This window comes from Anarrhichthys ocellatus, unplaced genomic scaffold (assembly GCF_004355925.1).
Source record: "Anarrhichthys ocellatus isolate YVR2014 unplaced genomic scaffold, GSC_Weel_1.0 scaffold22, whole genome shotgun sequence".
In the NCBI taxonomy this organism is placed as follows: Eukaryota; Metazoa; Chordata; class Actinopteri; order Perciformes; family Anarhichadidae; genus Anarrhichthys; species Anarrhichthys ocellatus.
The window spans coordinates 3,630,724-3,650,683 of NW_022280052.1; the positions used below are offsets into that span (position 1 = coordinate 3,630,724).

At 37.4% G+C, this 19,960-nt stretch overlaps 2 protein-coding genes across 2 annotated transcripts in view; both read right to left on the minus strand.

The window, feature by feature from the left end:
• Positions 1 to 10,885, minus strand: part of LOC116390225 (E3 ubiquitin-protein ligase rnf213-alpha-like) — a 37,708-nt gene extending 26,823 nt beyond the window's left edge. The window contains exons 1-10 of the mRNA XM_031859655.1: positions 10,766 to 10,885; positions 7,481 to 7,633; positions 4,885 to 5,504; positions 4,320 to 4,479; positions 4,020 to 4,237; positions 3,504 to 3,641; positions 3,104 to 3,259; positions 1,670 to 2,951; positions 440 to 624; positions 141 to 296 (exon numbers count right to left, since the gene is read on the minus strand). Coding sequence (XP_031715515.1) covers positions 141 to 296; positions 440 to 624; positions 1,670 to 2,951; positions 3,104 to 3,259; positions 3,504 to 3,641; positions 4,020 to 4,237; positions 4,320 to 4,479; positions 4,885 to 5,504; positions 7,481 to 7,633; positions 10,766 to 10,826 — 3,129 coding nt within the window. The 5' untranslated portion in view covers positions 10,827 to 10,885. The remainder of the gene's footprint in view (positions 1 to 140; positions 297 to 439; positions 625 to 1,669; positions 2,952 to 3,103; positions 3,260 to 3,503; positions 3,642 to 4,019; positions 4,238 to 4,319; positions 4,480 to 4,884; positions 5,505 to 7,480; positions 7,634 to 10,765) is intronic.
• On the minus strand, positions 10,850 to 19,248 carry LOC116390226 (E3 ubiquitin-protein ligase rnf213-alpha-like). The gene is made up of 14 exons (XM_031859656.1): positions 19,092 to 19,248; positions 18,708 to 18,857; positions 18,257 to 18,456; positions 17,324 to 17,592; positions 16,913 to 17,169; positions 15,005 to 15,211; positions 13,829 to 14,018; positions 13,049 to 13,104; positions 12,753 to 12,912; positions 12,161 to 12,292; positions 11,913 to 12,011; positions 11,674 to 11,796; positions 11,204 to 11,393; positions 10,850 to 10,939 (listed from the first exon to the last, which is right to left on the minus strand). Exons 1-14 carry the CDS (start codon positions 19,205 to 19,207, stop codon positions 10,872 to 10,874), a joined length of 2,217 nt encoding a protein of 738 aa, XP_031715516.1. The 5' UTR covers positions 19,208 to 19,248; the 3' UTR covers positions 10,850 to 10,871.
• Between the last annotated feature and the right edge of the window lie 712 nt (positions 19,249 to 19,960).

Below are 19,960 nucleotides of genomic sequence, written 5' to 3' on the forward strand. Positions count from 1 at the left end.
TGGTTTTATGTATCTACATTGCGTAGAACGCAGGTAAATTTAGTTATTTGAGAATCTGTTTTCAATGAAAGGACACCCATAAAATAGTATAGTATGATTTCATGAGATGAACAACGCACAAATAGTAAATCTCAACTTACAGATCCGGGATCATATCTCGGCTGATGATTTGTGGATTCCAGTAACTCGATGATGTACAAGTGTTTCTGGCTGCTGCGCCACATCCGCCCATCTGAATCCATCAGGTAGCGCAAAAATAAAAGCTTGAAAAGGAATTCATTCAAGCCTTTCTGCACCTGGGTATTATAATATGCATTATTAGAAAAAAAGCTGAACGTTTTTACATAAATAAATCTTTGACTTGCAGATTCTCTGAGAAACACATTTTAAAAAACAAAGAACTTTCATTATAATGGTTGTACAGACAAACATTGCTTACTGATGATGTGACATCAAAGTGAAACACCATGAGATCTTTTTGTTTTGGTGTGTCATACAAAGACTGGAGAATCTTGTGGTCATCAACCTCATGTTCAGTTAGTCGGATGCACTTCTTAAATGCAGTTCCTTGTTCAACACTTCCCTCCAGCTTTTCATACAATCTTCGGACATACAATGACTTGCCTAAAATGAAGGAATAACCATACATCAATTGTATCAATTATTGCAACAGTAATAATTGAGTAGAATACAGTGACACAGTTTAACAAATTGTGCTGCATGTCTCAATGATATTGTAAACAAATGCATAATCCAAAATAAGGCATTATTCAATATGAGAACTGCTCTAACAATGAACAGTAAGATTGCTGATATAATTATGGATTACCCAACCCAAGATGTGACAAAAGAACTGTGAATTATTGTGATATCCAGCAGACAACTTTGCCTAATGCATAAATTAAGACTTGGGGAATTGAAGCATAATATATTAATATATAGGCAGCAATGGGACTGCATATGGATGCAAAGATTTTGAAGTTACTCATTGTCAGGCATGCAAACTCTTCAGGGGTGAAAAAGGTGACAAAGATAAAATCCACGAGGAGGTTAAAGTTAAAATTCTTTCCACTGTCAACTTTGGTAAACCATTTTCATTAGAAAAACAAGGAAAATTGTGTATCACACGAACACTGGACCAATATTTCTCAAAAGTTAACGGGTCACAATAAGCATCTCGTATGCTATGAAATTGAAAATACATAGAATAATAAAAAAAATGTAAAGTTTCACTAAAGTTAGTTTGACCTTGGCTATGTGCAAATGTAAATGACAATAACTTCTGTAATTGGTTTATCCCGTTCTGCTTTTGGTTTAGGGTTAAAGGCTGCTTAATAGTGGCGGGAATAAGGATTTGGTTCCGGTCTGTTTTTCCTCATCCCAGTGATTATCCAGTGGCACATCTGGATAATCAAATAAATCAAAATCAAATACCCTACAACGTCGACAAACGTGAATTTTGCTGAAAGGTGACAAGTTTGCATGCGTAGTTCAGATCAAGTTCAGATTCTCAATATGTACTGTATAATGCATAACCATAGACATTGCTATTATACCTTAAGTTGGTTTTGTTTTGTTTGATCAATCTTAATAATTCCCTTACATAATACTGGCACAAAGAGTAAATTAGTATTATAAGAAGTAAAACCACTGTACAAGTAGTACTCACCTACTCCTGCACGTCGGGAAGCAACAATGCCAACAGAATGGTCGCCTTTGAACATAGCATTCTTGGAATCGGAGGGGACAGTGTAATGCATGGACAAGTACTTCTGGATACTTTCCAATGACTCTTGTGGCACAAAGTCTCTTTTGAACTGGCTGAAAGCCGTAGGAATGTAAGTGTGCTCCCTATTAGAGCTGCAAAAGATCACTAGCCTGCAATCTTGTTTAAATAGGGAACGCAGTTTCTGAAAACACTTCTCCATTGCACAGCTTACATCATAGGTTAATTGGTCTGCCCAAAGCATTGTGTAAATCTTCTGGCCAATGTCCCCTGGTGTTAGAACTCTCCTCAAGAAAAGCTCTACTTGCTCATAAGATGTGGCAGGGGTACACAAGAGTACCTCATCATAACTCGGCAGTGGCTCGTAGTCGCTGGTCATGTACAAGCAGATACTTGAAGTCAGGACCTCATCATGTGGGCAGATTATGAGATTCGGTTGGTCTGGTTTGAGGCCTTTTGGGAGTTGTCTTCTGAGTGAATCGTCTTTTGTCTCAGAGAGCACCGGTTCTTCCCATTCGTCTTTGCTTTGGTTTTCTGGGAAAGTCATCATTTTCAACAGACCCCCTAAACTCCTTATGTCCAAAAGGTCATGGAAAAAGATTCCCTCATTCTTCATGTAGCCATTCCACAACTCTTCCAGTTCTTTCAAACCAACAGTCTGGTCTGCCTTGTCTGCTGGATCATTGGCTGTAAAATGACTCACATTGACTGAAGACATATCGTTGTCTTCCTGGTGAAGAAAGTGACTTTGAAAGTGAGTATCTTCATGAATCCTTTTGCAAGGCTGAAATTGGTTGTGACACCTTCCCCATGTGCTCCAGACATCGGATGTTGTGCAGCTTGGTTTGATGAAAGAGAGCATCATCAAAGCTTTGTCCTCTATTTCTACATTTACATTTGTTGGAGTCACAACACTGCACAGGTAGAATATTTGTTCTGCTGTGAAGTAGTTTAAGTAGTAGTGATCAGATCTCTGTTTGTCCATGAAGTTTCGCCAGTCATCAAGAAACAACTCCATCTTCTTGGATAGTGGTATTAGTTGTTCAACTAGACTTCCACATACTTGGATGCGATGCAGGGTCTTGCAAAAGTTGATATCCATAATGATACATGGGTCACTCTGACTTTTGCAATAAATCTTAGCGTCCCAACACCTGAAGAGTGGGTTCCCTGCAGCATGAAGGTCTACAAATGCTTTGGCAAGTCTTTGGACATTGTCAAACACCTACATATGAAGAAGATAAAGTGAGATTAGAGGCAATGTAAAAAATAACATGCATTCATTCTTTTAAACATTCCATTAATTGACAGGAAAGCAGACTTAAAGTACAAATCTCTTATTAAAAGTCAAAAAAATATACAATTGATATACAATACCTCAGCAAAGTGTTCCACTTCACTCAGATTGTGTTCCCCTCGTCCTGACATGAGCATAAGCTTATTTTGCAACTCTTTCAGGTCCTCATATGTGCATGTCACGTTTTTCTCAGGTCCCTCCGAAATTTGCAGCATTAGAGAAGTCTCAAAAGAGAGCTATAATAGGAATAATCATAATCAGTATGATATGTTCTACATTAGTGTTTATTTCACATCACTTGCAAAATTTAATTTAGTTTTGATTCATGTAAACATTACTACTGCTAAAAATGATTAGGTCTCTGTCCAAAATTATACTAAAAAGGTAATGATCTGATCATTACATCAATGTTGTCATGTTATTTTGTAAAATTATTTTGTAAAATTTGGGCATTCATTTCATGTAGTCCATTTAGCGTACCTTTTTCTGGTTTTGGGCCTTGATGGTGTACACCCCTTTCTCATTGATGGATGTAGCCAGGGACAGGGATGACAATTCAACAGATCCATGACTTTCTTTAACAGTCTTCAACCAATCCAGGTGGCGTGCTGTATCCCTCTGAAATCAGACACCAAACCAAAATAATCTAAATGTATTTCTGAAGTAAACAAAAATAATCCAGTTTTTTTGTTGTCTATAAATGGCTAGTATAATAGTAGTCATTTATTTATTTTAGGAAATAGACATTTTCCCAAAAGATGTGTAAAATGTCAAAAGTAAAGCTGGACAAAAAACAACAAAACAAAGATGTTTTAGTTATCTTATAACATGGCGGTTATTTCATTGCTTAAATTTGATGATAAATAGATCTTAGTTTTCACTTTCAAATACTTTGGTTTGGACAATATGACAACTTAGGTTTTTTTATTGCTTGTTGTTGGATTGTAGAGACAGTTTAGCTACTGTCCGGTGGTAACATAAAGGGTGGAGTCTCACCAGCTTTGTGGGGATATTTCTGTCATTTTCAAGTGCCTTCCACAATTTTGACAATGACTTCTTGAAGGCATCAAAATCAGAGTCCGGCTTCAGTCCATACAAAATGGACGAGTAGCCAAGAACAGCATCATGGAAACAGGCCACTCGATCCACATCCAGGTCATTTTCTCCAGCAGAGATTGATGCCAGGTCAACAAAAACTTTCAGCTCATTGATATCTGCAATTACAAATTTCCTTAAGATGATAAAAAAACTGTTTTTTTGTGTTACACATTGTAACAAAAATTGTATTTACTGTACCTTTAAGTGCTTCTTTAACCCACAAAACAAACGTTTGGCTGCCACTGAGTATCTGAAGACATTCACTGCGCTCATTCGTAATGTCCATCAGCATCTTTTTGGTCGTCATGATGGTATCATCTATGCAATTCAGGCTGTTGTTCTTGAAGTCAGCTTGATTCTGAAAAAAATATATTTTACATGAATGTAATAAAAAAATGTATCTTGTGAATTCGTTGAGTGTATGATTCATGATTCCAGTGAAGATGGCTCAATGAAACACAATTTGACATACATGTTTATTTCTACAGGAAGGCTACTGTATGTGTACTATTTCAATTTCCATTTCAAATTTCAATCTACAGAACAATAAATGTATAAAGTGGAATGGCGAGTTACATATTAACAGTAGTATACTCTGATGTGACTATAATGATGTGCATCTAGAAGATATTTTCCCTTATAAATGATGCCATGTCAGTAGGTCTACTGTTAATATCTTACAGGTAAGGACTGGTGCTTCTTTAAAATACATTTTTTAAGGAAAGATGTACTCTTCCCAACTTGAAATAGTTGGGAAACATACCATTTGCAGCAATTTCTCCAGTACTTTAAAGTCTCCTTCCGGGCATATTGTGTTCCTGATACTCATGATGATTTTTGCAGATTCCATTGCAAGATGAAGATCATGGTACAGTTGAATCTGCCTAATCCTTCCTGTGATCCATCTTCTGTTATCCGATGGATTTGTTCTGCACATGATGTCTAAATCTTTCTGCAAGTCTTCGTACTTTCCTTTATAGTCCTCAAAGACGTTGTCTATTTCTTCCAATAACACTTCCCCACTCTTCAGACCATCATGAAGTCCTCTATACCTGCTGTAGCAGCTCTGGAATACTTTGCTGTAAACCAGGTCGAGAGTGTAGATTTCTTCATTTCCATCAAGATGTTCAGTCTCATCTGTATCAGGCTGGTCTCTTGACAGCTCTTCCACTTGGTTCTTCCAGCACATTTTGAAAATTGCACTGTCCTTAATGGCATGCAATTCTGAAGCCATTTGACGGGTGACATCACAAAGGTTGAAATAAGTGACCTGCCCAATTGTAGGAGAGGTCTGTCCTTCAAGAGTGTGAACATTCATGAATTCATTCAATTTCATCATCTCAGTGTTCTGATCAAGTTTTTTGTCCAACCCCTTGAAGTCAACTGTGGAATAAAAATGTATTATTAAGAATGTAGAGATGAACGGGTCCTTCAATTGTCCTCTCAGACCTTACTCCAACAATATCATAATCCAAGATTAGAACCACTTCACAGGTCCCTTTTGTTGAAAGATCATAGAAAAGTATGAAAGCATACAAGTATAACTATTATAACCTGTAACCTTTTTGATTCAAAGTATAACCATTAAACATATAAACTGTTTTAATTCATGATAGATGTGATTAACCATATAAACTGCATATACGCCTTATATAAAGTAGTCACTCAAAACTTATCCTTCCTCTTCTGAACAAGATCAAACCAGTTACATTCTGTGTCAGGTCTAAAAGAAGGAGGACTCATTTGTGAGTGACTCATGAACCTGAAGGAGGTGCCAGCTTTTTATCAGCATAAAAAGAAGCAGAGAAACTGTGAGTTGGGGCTTTTTCCCCAACTAGAGAATGGGATAGACTTCTTGAATAGACCCTTAGGGGTCTTACCCCCTAAGAATAGAGGACAAGAAGACCCTTCTACTGTCTTACCCCTCAGAGGTGGGGAATAGAAGACGCTTTTGCTATCAGAGAAAAGATAGACCCCCAAAAACGCAGGAATGTCAGAGAGCTGACTGAGAGAGAGCCTGCACTTACAGGAAAATAGCAGAGCAGAGCAGAGAGAAGAAAAAGGGGGAGATTTTCAGGAGAGAGCCTGGACTTTATACCTCATAGCAAATCAGTGAAAGCTGATTAAGAGGGAAACTATTACAGTAGGAGTGTTAGAATTAGTTCTTGTAGCACAGAGACTGTTTCATTGAATTGAAATTGTTGTATGTGACTGTTGTGTGAAAAACTTTAATAAAACCACAGCCTTCCAATTTGTAAGTGTCTGAAGCAAAACAAAGTATTCTGGTTCTTTAGAACAATTTAACCCTCTTCCCCTGTCCGTTAACCGTGCGATCCAGACGTGACGACAGAAGCTACCATAAGGAGCTTAAGGTAAGTTCCCTGGGTGAAGACTTGGCAGTGTTAGTCATAAATGGTGAGAATGTTCACAATAGGCAATAGTAAAGTATAGACGATGTACATAACTATTCGTACTGGGTGTTAGGGTTACATCCTATTGAGAGTGCCTGGGGCATTAGCCGTAAAAAGACTTTCAAAAAGACAATAATTCCGAAATCCTAACGATTTAGCTACGGGGTGAGATAAAACGCCGAAGGTATTGTTCCGACACCTCCAAGAGGAACGTATATCCTCGCAGGTGGGACAGCCGTAACCACGGTGTTAGGTGCGTAAGACTTCCCAGCCTAGAAAGGGGGCAGGAACCGTTCACGCTACACTTTCAATGTAAAGGAGCAGGGACTTGATTCAAAAGCTCTGTCAGATCAACTGAACTCCTCACCTTGTTGCAATGAGGGATAGAAGCCCCTGCAAAGGAATAATTATATAAAAAGTAGCACCTGGTTCAAACAACTTCCTTATTGTCAAATTAGGTGAGTCTATTGGTAGCCTTGTTCATTGTTTCCACAGAACTACTGAGAAAGACTACAGAAATTTTTTGCCAACCTCGAAGAGCAAGCACTGACAAAATTGACTGCATCACATCATGCCGCCTCACATGTTCACGTCGTAAAGAGTACAGCTGACAAAGAATTAACTGCTAACAATTGTCTGTATTTATGAAACGAGAAAGAAACAGAAAAATTTCACAGTTAATATTTTTGCTAAAACTATGGGAGACCCACCAGCATCAGAACCAACACCTGATGTGTCATTAAATACTTCTGGAAAGTGAACACACCTTGTGTTTCAATACAAAGTTCACTATGGACAACCAGAAAACTTCTCACTCACACTCCCACTCCCATTGTGGGTGCTGGTTCCAGCGTATAGCTGGCATATTTTGATTTGACACACTAGACCAGGCGACTTTCTATGCATCAACAGTTTAGCACCACCCCTCAGTGTGCCAGCCCTGCTTACCTTTGACATGTTGTGGAAGATCCTCGCAGATTTGTAGAAGACCCCTGACCAGCTCCTTCTCACTATGGACAGCTTTTGCTTCCTCTCGTCTTCGTCTCAGAAATTCTCTCATGTTTTTGTCATCTTTACAATGACCATCATCACAGAGGGCATCTAGAGGAACATAGTCATATAGATGAACACAAACACAAAAGTAGACTCAACTGTGAAGCTCAACAAAGAAAACACCCACTGGAATTGTAAAGTGTCCCCATAATGGTGCATACAAACATCTACTTCATACATATATGAAGTAGGGGTGGGCAGTATACCATTTTAGCAACGTCACCGGTGTCAAATAGGTGTAGGAATCACCAGAGGCCCCACGATACAAAATTATCACAATACTTAAGTCACGATACAATATTATTGCAATATGCTGAGTACTGTGATATCAAACATTGAAATATAGTGTGATTCATTACCTATTTTCAACAGAAAATGATTCAGTTTGTCAACACCTGTTTTATCTAAGATAAAGTTTTCGCTCGGTTCATCTCGCTTCAATCCTTTTCTAATAGACCTATAGATGAACCAAAATATTTATCATCATCATCAACTAATTATAGTATACAAAATTCAACTGTCCTACACTGTATCTGTGCCTTTTGTACAGTACTGAGAAAACAGCATTTACGTTGCATATTTTCAAACTCTGTCTTCAGTTAAGAGGTAAAAGGTTACATCAGCTTTCACTTGCTTCAGAGAGGTAAATTCTTCTAAGTGTAATGTAATTCCTATTACTCAGTAGGCTCCTCCTCCAAAACCACATGTACTGTAGGTCTATTCCCCATCTTTATTCTTATTTGGAGCCAATAAACAAATTAAATAACAAAAAAATAACTTAAAAAAAATCTTTCTTTCTGCCTTACATTGCAAATAATAGTGGACATTTGAAGAATCATGTTTTGAGATGAGTATCCCTTTTAATTTTGGTCTACCATGATATAATACTGTCACCCCTGTGACGGCCCAGGGCCTCTGCCGTGGATTGTATGTCTTTCAGTGTCCCTGGGTCCTGGATCTTTGGAGAGTCACATCAAGAAGATTGGAGGCAGGTGGCCACTGCCTTTGCTTTATAAGACACGCCCCATCCGGAGGAAAGGCTGGCTTCTTCCCCTCTGACACACCTTGGGTGCTTCTCAAGTCTCTTAATTGCGTCCCCGTTTCCCTCACTTGTGTCCTTTCCTTGCGTCTTAGTCCCTCCCACCAGGGATGCATGGAGGAAACCATGCAAGGAGAGAGGAACGAGGAAATATGTTTTAAAATACATGAGACGCCCTTTCCTCAGTTGCGTCACGTGAAGCGACGTCTGTTTCTGATGACGGAGGGTCAGCTGTTAGTCGGCTTTAACAGCTGGAGAGACTTTTGATAAGTTTGTGTCTGTTCACATGATCACTGTACTTAACAATAGTAACTAATAATTAGTGCTGGGCAACGATTAAAATATTTAATCGCGATTAATCGCATGGATTTTTTGCGATTAATCGCGATTAATTGCATTGTTTTGGCAAAGTTTAATAATGAATTCAAAAGTAGTGTATTGCGCACTTTTATTTTAAAAGTACTGCTATATGAACAAAAGGGTAATAATATTTGGTTCACGAGATGCAGGTAGCATGTTTTATACTTAATGTGAATATAATTCATACTTTGTTGGCATGTTATTCTGAAAACCGGATGTTCGTCTGAAGAAACACATTAATCTTTCTGCTAACTTTCAAAGTCCTTCGCTCGCTCCCGATCTGTGCTGTTTAAATGCGTTTACAGTGAATTTCAGCATATAGGTGCACTAAAATTACTGACTATAGGATGTTTGCTGGCTTTTATCCCACTGTTCTTGTCATCCTCTTGTTGTTATGTATATATATTGTCTCTTGTCTTTCAATTAAAAAAGAAAAAAAAAAAAAAAGAAAATTATAATAAATTAAAAAAATGCGTTAACGCGCGATAAAATAATTGTCGGCGTTAATTAATGAATGCGTTAACGCGAAATTAACGTGTTAACTTGCCCAGCACTAATAATAATACTAATAACTAATATAGACACACAGTAATCACCACCATAGAGGTGTTTCTCTCTGTAGTCTGTTAGCAAACTGTGTCCTGTGTTCTGTTTATAAACACAGGATCGATTTCTACCGGCGGAATGCGATCGTCTTATTTATGAATTATTTGCGTCTGTACGTTTTGAAATTGTACCTGTGGCATCATTATTAAATAACCCAGAATATGATTATTGTTTCTCTTAAATGAGAAAACTCATCAAACACTCAGGAATGATGTAAAAAGTGTTTTGTCTCTCCAGCTCTCTCTGACTTTAATTGTATTCATAATAAAAGTTATTGAGGGAAACATCAGATCATGAAAACACAAATCTTTCTAATAAATGAAGAAAGTTGTTTGTGGTCGTTTTGTTCAGTCTACAATGAACAGTTATTTAAACCAGATGTTGAATCAGAAACCTAATCAAATATAAAGCTTGAGTTTATTCTGTGATCAGTCTTCACTCTGGTATGAAACTCCAGTCAGTCAGTCCGATCAGCTGCAGCGTCCAATCACATGACTTATGAACAATGAGGGGGCGTGTCGGCCGTTAAAAGACTTCCTGGAAGTCTGTTCTCGTGGGTCCTCGCTCATGGCTCCTCCGAGGTCCCTCCTCCATCCTCGATCCCCGCTCCTCTGAGCTACATTAGAGCTTTGGGACGGCCGTCAATATGGCGGCGCAGAAACAACTTCCGGTTCAAGCGAGGATCGAGGAGCGAGGAAACGACAATTAAGAGACTTGAGAAGTACCCCAGGTGTGTCAGAGGGGAAGAAGCCAGCCTTTCCTCCGGGTGGGGCGTGTCTCATAAGGCGAAGGCAGTGGCCAGCTGCCTCCAATCTTCTTGATGTGACTCTCCAACGATCCAGGACCCCCAAAAAATACAATATATAATAATGAATCATATAAATTGTAGGTCATAATGACAACCATAACATGACAGGGATGCTATATAATGTTACACGTTTTGCTTTGTTGTCATTCTACAACACATGTTTTCACATTGAAATGTGAGTTCTAGTTCAAATATGCTACACAAGAAAATAAAAAAATAAAACAAAAACTATTATCTATCATGCAGCCTGAGAAGAGAAGGTGCTCTGTAGTGTGGTGGTGCTGCAGCGGACTGCTGGATAAGAGGTGTTGTTTAAGAGGATGTTGAGGAGAAAGAGTAGCAGAAATAAAAAGATATTCCAACTCACCGATCTTCAGCAAGTCAACAAATTCAAGTTCTTTTTGGAGGATTTGGTTTAAAGTTTTCATCTGGATCTCTCCACTGAAGAACTTCTCTGACACAGATTTGAATGCCTAACTGGCCAAAGTCATCCTGATTTGCACTTCATCTGACAATTTGTCAATCAGTCTTCCTCTTGCACCTGGAAAACAAGCTTGCAAACATAAACTACAACACATTTTACTGTGGATTATGTAAACAAAAAACATTTGACAATTAAACAATAATTAAATATACTGATGTGAAATGAGCCAAAAATAACCCAATGACAGCCAGCCTTCCCTTTCTTTCTTAAGGCATTACTTTCACACACGCACTTTTTAGAGTAAGAGTAATCTTTAGAAATGAATAAAGCCCAGATTCCCAGTCATTCTTATAACATTATCAGGAACAATTAAGTATTTACCTATCATTTGGAAAAAAGTTTTGGCCATGGGCCAATTTAAGAGGTACTCAAACATGAAGTCCTCGCCTTCAATGTAAGCTCCACTCGCATCAGTGGGCCATGTGTTCAGCACAGCAGCAGACATCAGCTTCCCAAACTTTGTGATATCATGTTTCTCAAGTAGAGCTGAAGCAGCTCTGCCAGATTTATCCTAAACAGAAAAATGTTACATTCAGTGCGGGAGAATCTTTTTTATCCTACAATGTTAAGTGTCTGTGGGAGTCTTTAAATACAGGTATTCATAATCAAAGCCTTGTAATAATAATTATAAGTTGCTAAAGAATTGTTTTAACACCTTCAATGCATTACACCATTCTTGTACAATTGTTTATGAATTAAAAACTAAATTACATTTACATTTTATTATATTACAAAGCATTTATTAACTGCTTATTCTATACTTGAATAACACAAATCAACACAGATCAAACCTGAGCAATAGCTGCAATCGCTTCCACTGCACATTTCTCCATTGTGTTGCATAACAATGGACTTGTCCTGCTCAGTTCTTCCATCTTCTTAGTGTATATTCCAATTTGATCCTCTGGATGTTCCTAGCACACAAGCATGCATCTTCAGTTTAGTTTCTCAAATGCACATGTAAAAACATGTAAATACCAGAAATCAAGATCTGTAAAGCATGTAAACACAAACACAAATCCAGGCTTACTTGTTTTAATTTTCCTTCAAAATCCTGCAGGAAGGAGGTTCTCCATAATGAGGTGTGTTCCTGATGATTGAAGGATACTGAGACTAACTTGTCCCATACCTAGAAAGAAGGTCATGTATTTTGATACACCATCACAGCTGCAATACTATAGACATCAATTGGCTATCGCATTGGAAAAAATTTACAATTTGAAAGTAAACCCATAACAGAGAAGAACACATACATTACTGCCATTCGTTTCTGCTTACCTTGATTTCACGGAGAACAGAAAACTGCGTACGATTCCATTCCTGAAGCAGTTTGTTCCTGAAGGTATTTCTCCGCCATTTTCTCATTGTTTCCAATGTTTCCAAGATTGACTCTTGATTTCTGTCTCTTGACTGTAATAGCAGTTATTAAGTTACTTTAGATATCTCTCTTTTTCTAAATTACTTTTACAAAGAAAAAATCTCTTCTTTCAGTAAAAAATACAATTTAACATAGTCCACTTTTTATCTAGAATTGCACTGCTTGCATTAAACATCAAGACTTAGTTTTTTTCTGTATTTTTAGCTTTGCTGTGTACCTTGCTTTTAATGAGAAACATCACAAATAACACAACAAGTGAAACAAGTGTAGATACGTACATGTTCCAAAACTTGACAAATGTTTGGTAGAGAAAAAACAACAATTAACTCATCAACCATATTTAGTCATCTACATTGAGTTGATTTTTTCCCTCTATATGTACAAGATAGACAAAACAAGAAAAAATAAAGCAGTTGCGGTAAACTGCGACTATGGCTTGGTTTGGAGATATACAAGTGTGGCCTGTCCAAAAGTCTGACAGGTGAGTCTCACCTGGGAATCAGTGGGATCGCATGCATTGGCAATCAGACAGACCAAATCAAGGAAGCAAATAGGAACATCAGAGAGGCCTGGATCTGTTGTGTGATGGCAAATAGAACCAAGAAGCCTTACTGCAGTTTTCAGGCAACACTCTTTATATTTGTCATCAACGCTATGGGAAAAAAAACATTTGATTATTGTTGTGTTTGCATTAAGTTTGCTAGCAATATAATAATAATAATATATAGATACTGAAATTACTGTGGAGATACTGTATATTATATTGATAGGTTCAGGTTTTATTTTACCTTTTACTGCGATGGCTTTCTCTGTCGATGAGATAACATGCCAATACTTCCAAAGCCTATAAACCGAATAACAGTACATAGACATACGTAGTTTGAAATAGTTATGAAGTCATTCAAGCAATTGGTTTAAACCTGCAATAACAGATTGGGCAATAACAGATTGGGCCCCTTGGAGGCAGCAGAAACAAGTTGTGAACATAGACTGTACTGTATATAAGGGTTGTAATAAGGGCATATTATCACCTTGTAAAGTAATGTGGTGAACTTGTTAGAAAATATTTTCTTTTGTACTCATCCAGCAGTTATGAGCAACTTGATCATTTATTTGGAGTTGTATCTCTGGCCACTTGATGAATATAGGTCCAGTATTCACACTCATTTAGATCTGTTGTTGGAGTCTAGCAACTCCTAAGGGAAATATCTGTCTCTTTAGCTTCTAAATGCTCATCTGTGTTCACCTGCTAGTCACTAACTGTGTCTATCTGCTGTTTGGTAACGAGCAGGTCCTGTACAGTGGGTTCTTTAAGCTTTTTGACTGTAAACAGCTGCTTGCTGTGAGCGGTGAGAGTGAACCAAACAGTACAGTTGCATGTCGGACAGCTATACAATAAGCCGAAACTCATTTTAAGTTCCATAAAGGGGAGGGGAGCTGCATACTCAGGTGATACTCTTTAGGTTCATCACTATGAGTGACCACTTTCACATTGTTACGTTTTTTCCACAGTAATCTAATATATTATTATAAAAATATTATATTTTAACTGCTTTAAGGATACATACCTTGTAGTTGGAGTGAGTTATTCCAGATTTGATAGTGAACGGCATGTAATGAAGAATGTCTAGAAGCTCCACTTTCACAGTGGATATGAGGCTTGTTAGATCATTCACACGCACCAGAGTCATCCAAGAGTGCACAAGAAGACGATCAATGTCCGTCAGGTATGCATGTTCTTTCATGATCCAGACACCCCTAAGTTAAAGTCAGAGTTGATTATGGGGAAGATGTGAGGTAAAAAAAAAATAATGTCAAGATATCTTTGGGGTGAGCGGTGGAAACCAACAAACGATGCAGTTAACTAAATTTCAACACAATGTCATCAAAAATATAACTATTACCAGATTATTGCACATTCCTGAACAGGAGCAGTGACATTCTGGTCTCTGCTGGTTGCCTTGCAACCTCACATTACAAAGTCTTTCCTGAAATGTCAAGCTATTGCTTTAAGAAATTTGGGTTAATGCAATACTAGGATAAAACATTAACCACTGGTTTGGATAATCTGTGAATTAAAAAGAAAATGCTGTAACACTCTAATGGTAATTTTTTACATAGTATATATTTCTACTTACTTTGTATGTATTTCTACTCAATATATTGTATTAATGCATAAATAATTTTGCTCTGAACTTTGTTGAACTTCACCGTGTCTCTGTTGTGCAAAAGAAGAATTCTCCCTTGCCTGTTCACATATAACTAACTGTGTTGTATGATAATGTTCCATACCAAGGCCTTCAGGCCGCTTGCTTTGGGTGCTGACTGTTTGTTTTTGAATGTTGTTCCTGTCAGTCTGAGACCAAAAGTCTGAGACTGAAATGTCTGTAACATTGACCATCGGCCCTCACCTTTGCTCATTCTGTATAAAGAAAGCTTGTTCACTTGTTTCTTGGTTCTTCCTCACTGAGACTGTACGCATTCTGTTGTGATGATTGAACCTTCTCTGCGCAGAAAATAAATACTGGAAAGACAACCTGGTTTTGGTATTGCGTATTTCAGCATTAAAAGACTCACGCAAAGCGGGTATAGGAATATTTTCCACCACAACACCCTTTTACTGTTATTTCGGGCCATTGATATGCAAAATTGTTTTTTAGGAGTTTTGTTTGAAGTCTTGTCAAATGGTTTTCAAAAAGTTGTGTGCATGTGCTCAAGTCTGCAGGAGAAAAATACTTACGTACCTTACATAATTGTCCCTGTTGAAATGTGTTCCTTTGCTCCCCATCAAGCCTGACCAGGAGTCAAACTGTGGATTTGAGACAGGTGGAACTGGTTCAAATGGCTTGCTGTCTCCTCTCAGTAGGTGAATCAGAGGAATGACCAAGACCCACTTCTCAATTTGGTGTTGCCTGGCCTTGTTGCAAAGTATCTCAACAGCATCTGCAATACTTTACAGTCGAGAAGTCAGTGTTTAGTATCGTTATATTAACAGTGGGGAAAGAAGTCATATATGGAAAGCAGACTATAATGTTTGAAATAATAATTTGTCTCATGTAACTGTGACCTAAACTGAAGCTTTTAATAAAGTCTCTTTTTCTGACACTACGTGTGTAAACGCGAGGTTGATGCCCAGTAAAAAGGCACTGAATAATATATTTATCCACAGTTTGGAACCGGCAGATAAGGGCTTTTTAATACCTACACCCACCCGACCCGTTATGAGAGCCAATCCACACAGGCTTTGTGTTTGGCTGCACTGTTTTGAAAAAGAATGGAGTCCGCGGTTTGAGGATTTGACCTATTTTGAGACATTTTAAATTCTAAAAGTTGAACATCTACACTGAAGAGCCAAAACAATAGCAACACATGCATCTTCTCTTCTTCCTATACTTTTGATTTAATGACTGCTGTTGGAAAGCAGTGAAACGATACATTACTGCCATCACCTATTAAGGAGTGTTGCAGGATAGATCAGGCAGCAACCTCCTGTTCTGAAAAGAGAAGCCAATGCTGAAGTGTCTTAAACTTGCTTTCTCTCTACTGGCCATCAGGAGGCTCCCCTGATTGCAAAAAGAAGTCTGACTCTATGGATGTCTATGAGAAAATGACTCTACTTCTCACTTGATTTATTACCAGAGTAAACATTGTAAACATGAGTTTATGGTCTCAATCAATAGTTTCAAGTCTTCTTCAATACAGCATGATGGCCATTTAGTAAATTATAATCCCATTTAGATCACTCCTCCGCAGAACTAATATAGTCACTTCGGCTTACCGGTTGCAAAAAATCCAAATGGCGTTTGGGTTTGTAGACTGGGATAGACTCTTTCAACAAGTCCAATGGCATACTTTATATGGTTCTCAGGGTGCAAGAATGGTAAAAGTAAAGGAGCTACAGCTCGCATTTGGTTATACAGTATTCACGAAACAATGCTTCTTTGATGGTAGATGGGAAAACGATTATTGAAAAACCACTGCATGAAATGTATGGCCTTGTAAGTTCACACATAGTTGACTCGGTACATTGGATGTGTTTACACAAGCCAGTTTTTGTGAAACGTCCCATCATCTCCATTCAAACTACAATACAAGACACATGTTTACATGTGTCCACTGTGGAGACCAATAAGCTCCATTTATGGGGGACAAAGCAGTGTCGACTGATAGGAGAAAGAAGAAAAAGTTATCTATTATTTTTTATTTGTTATTTGTGTTTAAAAATGTGTCTCTCTTTATTAGATATATTTTCAGTTTTTTTTCTATTCCTGTCATTTTATTTATTTTCTGTTAAGTCTTGTTTGTGACAAACTGCTCTTTATAAATAAATGAATCAATAAACGTGAAGCTGACGTCAAGTTAAATCTTTGATCTTGTATGAGATCAACTGGCAGGGTCCTCGGACTGATACTATTTCCAGGCCAATTAATACAGCCCTATTAAGTGCTCATGCTGACAGTTACGATTGTCTTCTATTTAAACTTAAATTTGAGGGTGTTTTGGTCGCATTTAATTATTTTTTTTTCCTGTTTGCGTTTATATTTTGTATTTTTGTTATTATTTATTCTATAACCTTTACTATCATTGTGATAATGATGTATTAGTCACAACTGTTTTTTGTTTTATGCTAACTTAAATCAACTATCAGTTACCTCTTTTTATCTGACAAAGGGCTTGTAAAGTCTTTCCAGAAATCAAGGAAATGGTGTTGTGGCATATTAGGCAGGCAAAGAAGATCACATAGACCGGATAGTTGATTTGTCGTGTCGTCTTTCAGATACTTGTTGTAAATCAGCAAACTGACAACTCCTGCACGCAAAGGTGGTAAAATGGATTTTGTTGTTTCTTTGTGCTTTCTGGGGTTGTGATTGATGTTTTCCTCCAAGAAACGTTTAAGCAGGTTTTTCACCTAGACAAGGTAAAGGAAGAAGGTATCAATCAACCAACGTCTTATACTTACTTACACTGATGTTAATTCTTGCTGAAAACAATTCTATGAATTCACTTTGTCTCAGTTTTTATGGGACCCAGTGCTATTCGAAAATAAAACCCTTGAGCTTTACCTGTTCATGATTGTATGGTAATCCCCACGGCCTTTCTGTGCCATGATGAAGTAGAGGATTGCTGTACGTATAAAAGAACTGTTGTAGCAGTAAAAAGAAGTTGTCCAAATTTGGTTTATTCCAACTCGTAGGAAGGTCAAAGATGATACTCAGCATCACCCTACCAGCTTGGTCTCTCCCTTTCAAAACAATGTCTTTGATTGAATTCCAAGACCAGAATTTCTTCTTCAGCTCGCGATGGATCACATCATCATACTGGTGCCACTCCCCTTGAAAGTCCAAGAGAGCAACATGAAATATTAGGGAAATTTAAATGTTACTTTGTGTGTTTCTTTTTGGATGATTTCCCTTAATTGAGTTTCTTGGACAATTTACAACCAACACACATTTTAACTGTTATAGTCCTCTTCCCAGAGAACTGAATGCATATCTAGACATGCCAAACCATGTGTAGAAATGAAGCATATTTGTTCAGGCAGTTCATGTGATAAACTTTTGGTATTGTTGATTATACTAACATCTAATGTTAATGTACACGTATTTGTAAAAGAGGGGATTATTTCTCCCTGCAGAATATTAATTGCTGCTTAAATTCTCTGAGAGCTCCCTCAATGAACAGAGCCTTTTTAATCAAATCAAACTGTATGACAATGAATGGTCAATTCCTTGACACAGCTGTCTCTAACTGAAACAAATTTCGAGCTTTCCTAGATCTTCGCGTCCACCCATCTGGCTGACCTACAATAAACTTGTCAGTGTTCTGTGATGGACAATCTGAAATGATTTTTAAAAGACATAAAGTGTATCTTTTGAGGTTTTCCTGTATTGCAATTTCTTGCTAATAATCTGTAAAAATACCAATGTGTCTACAACAAGTTAAAAATGGCCAATATCCAGCCGACTGATTTATCAAAAGAAGTGAATCTAGATTACCTTCGTGTGTTAAAAAGTCCTCTTTGATTTTCAGGCACCTGTTGACTAATTGATTTTCATCTTTCTGGTAGATCGTCTCATACATGCACGTGGAGTCATTGTGGTTGAAAATGACGTATTTGTAGGGTATACTCTCATGGATTAAGTTCCTGGGAATCATAACTTTCCCTTCAACAAGATACCTCTTGTCCCCTAGAAACCTGTGAAACACAGCAATTATAATTAGTGATGGGACCGGCAAAGATGTGACAAATCCATAATTCCAAAGCAAACAATCAGGCGGATAATAGCCACTATGCTGCTAGTTGATGAAGAAAGCTAAAACTAACTAAAAATACATAACAAGAAACAATCACAATCTGATTTTATTGTTTCCTTGGTTTTTAGTGGAGAATTGACAAAACAGCTGTTCTGGTATATTTGTGAAGAACATGTTTTTAAAAGAATATACCTAGTGAAGGACATTTTCAGGCCAGGTGCATCCCAATGCCCAAACATTTTTTCAGACATTAAGAAAACCTCATCCTTTTCTGGGTCCAATGGACAGTCTTTGGAAGTGACAGCATGGAAGTACACAAGCATATATTCGCTGCTTGGAAAACTAAAAAAGAAAAACCAAGTAGATAAAAGTTAACTTCTTGTTTTCTTTATTAAATCAATAATACAATACAAAATATGTTGTAACAGATAGCATTACTGGATTAGAAATACAGCAGACAATGATTGGATTATATTTGTTTTTTGTAATTTAAGATGCTTTACTGAGAACATTACAAGAATACTTCATATATACCGTAGATTAGAAAGAAGAATCTAAAATGTCTTTTAAACTTACGTTTGTTGTGCTTGAACTTGAGTGGATGTTTCAGAGATATTCTGACTGAGAGGGCTGGAATGTTTCGGTGAAGTGGAGACATCTACATCTCTGTTGCCTGGCTGCTGTTTCTGCATCTCTGCCAAGCATGTGTTTGTTATCTCTTTTAAGGTGTCAACAGCCTGTGAGAAAAATAAAATATTGAAGAGTAAACAACTCCCTGATCAGATGATTCTACCATTACCATATATCTTGTACAATATATACAGATAAAACATAAAGTTCCTGAAGTCCTATGGGAATCTGATTGCCAGATAATCTGATTTCCAATAATCAACTGTATAATATATACTTATCATACCTGTCAATTCCCACATTTTACATGTGAAAGTCAAATCTTATTGTCTTTACAAATAAATAAAGACCTTGGACATAGAAATATAATGCACATCAATTCTGGAAATGATTGGTAAATTTGTTTTTACACATATCTATGATTGTCTCCAAAACGTCATGGTTTTAATGTCAGGCTAATAGAAATCATTGCACAACTGTCAATACTAAATTCTAAAATGTTATTACACCCATTATCATCATTTACTATTTGTGTAAAAATTGAAGAAAAGGAGAAACAAGTCTTTTGTAATAAGCCAAAGATTCAGGGTGAGTCAGTTTGACTGAGGGGCATCTTGTGTGTAATTGACTGGATCAACGAGTGTGTAGCTGTGTTGGTGATTATAGAGAAAACACCGATATTAAAAGCCTCTTTGTTGATATCGCAGTAAAGTTTACTTTCATTGTTGTTCGTACTTTCAGGTGATAGCCTAATTACTTTTTACTTTGTAATGCCGACAAAACATACCTCCAGCTGCTGCTGCTTCACACTGAAA

Bases quoted from the DNA above. Each gene is read 5' to 3' on its own strand.
- LOC116390226 (XM_031859656.1), bottom strand. From the start codon at position 19,207: ATGCAGAAACAGCAGCCAGGCAACAGAGATGTAGATGTCTCCACTTCA. The intron at 12,913-13,048 runs GTAAAATAAAAC...TTTTTCCCATAG, and splicing joins GAAAGCCATCGCAGTAAAAG to CGTTGATGACAAATATAAAG. The intron at 12,012-12,160 runs GTAAGCAGAAAC...CCTTCTTTCTAG, and splicing joins CTGTTCTCCGTGAAATCAAG to GTATGGGACAAGTTAGTCTC.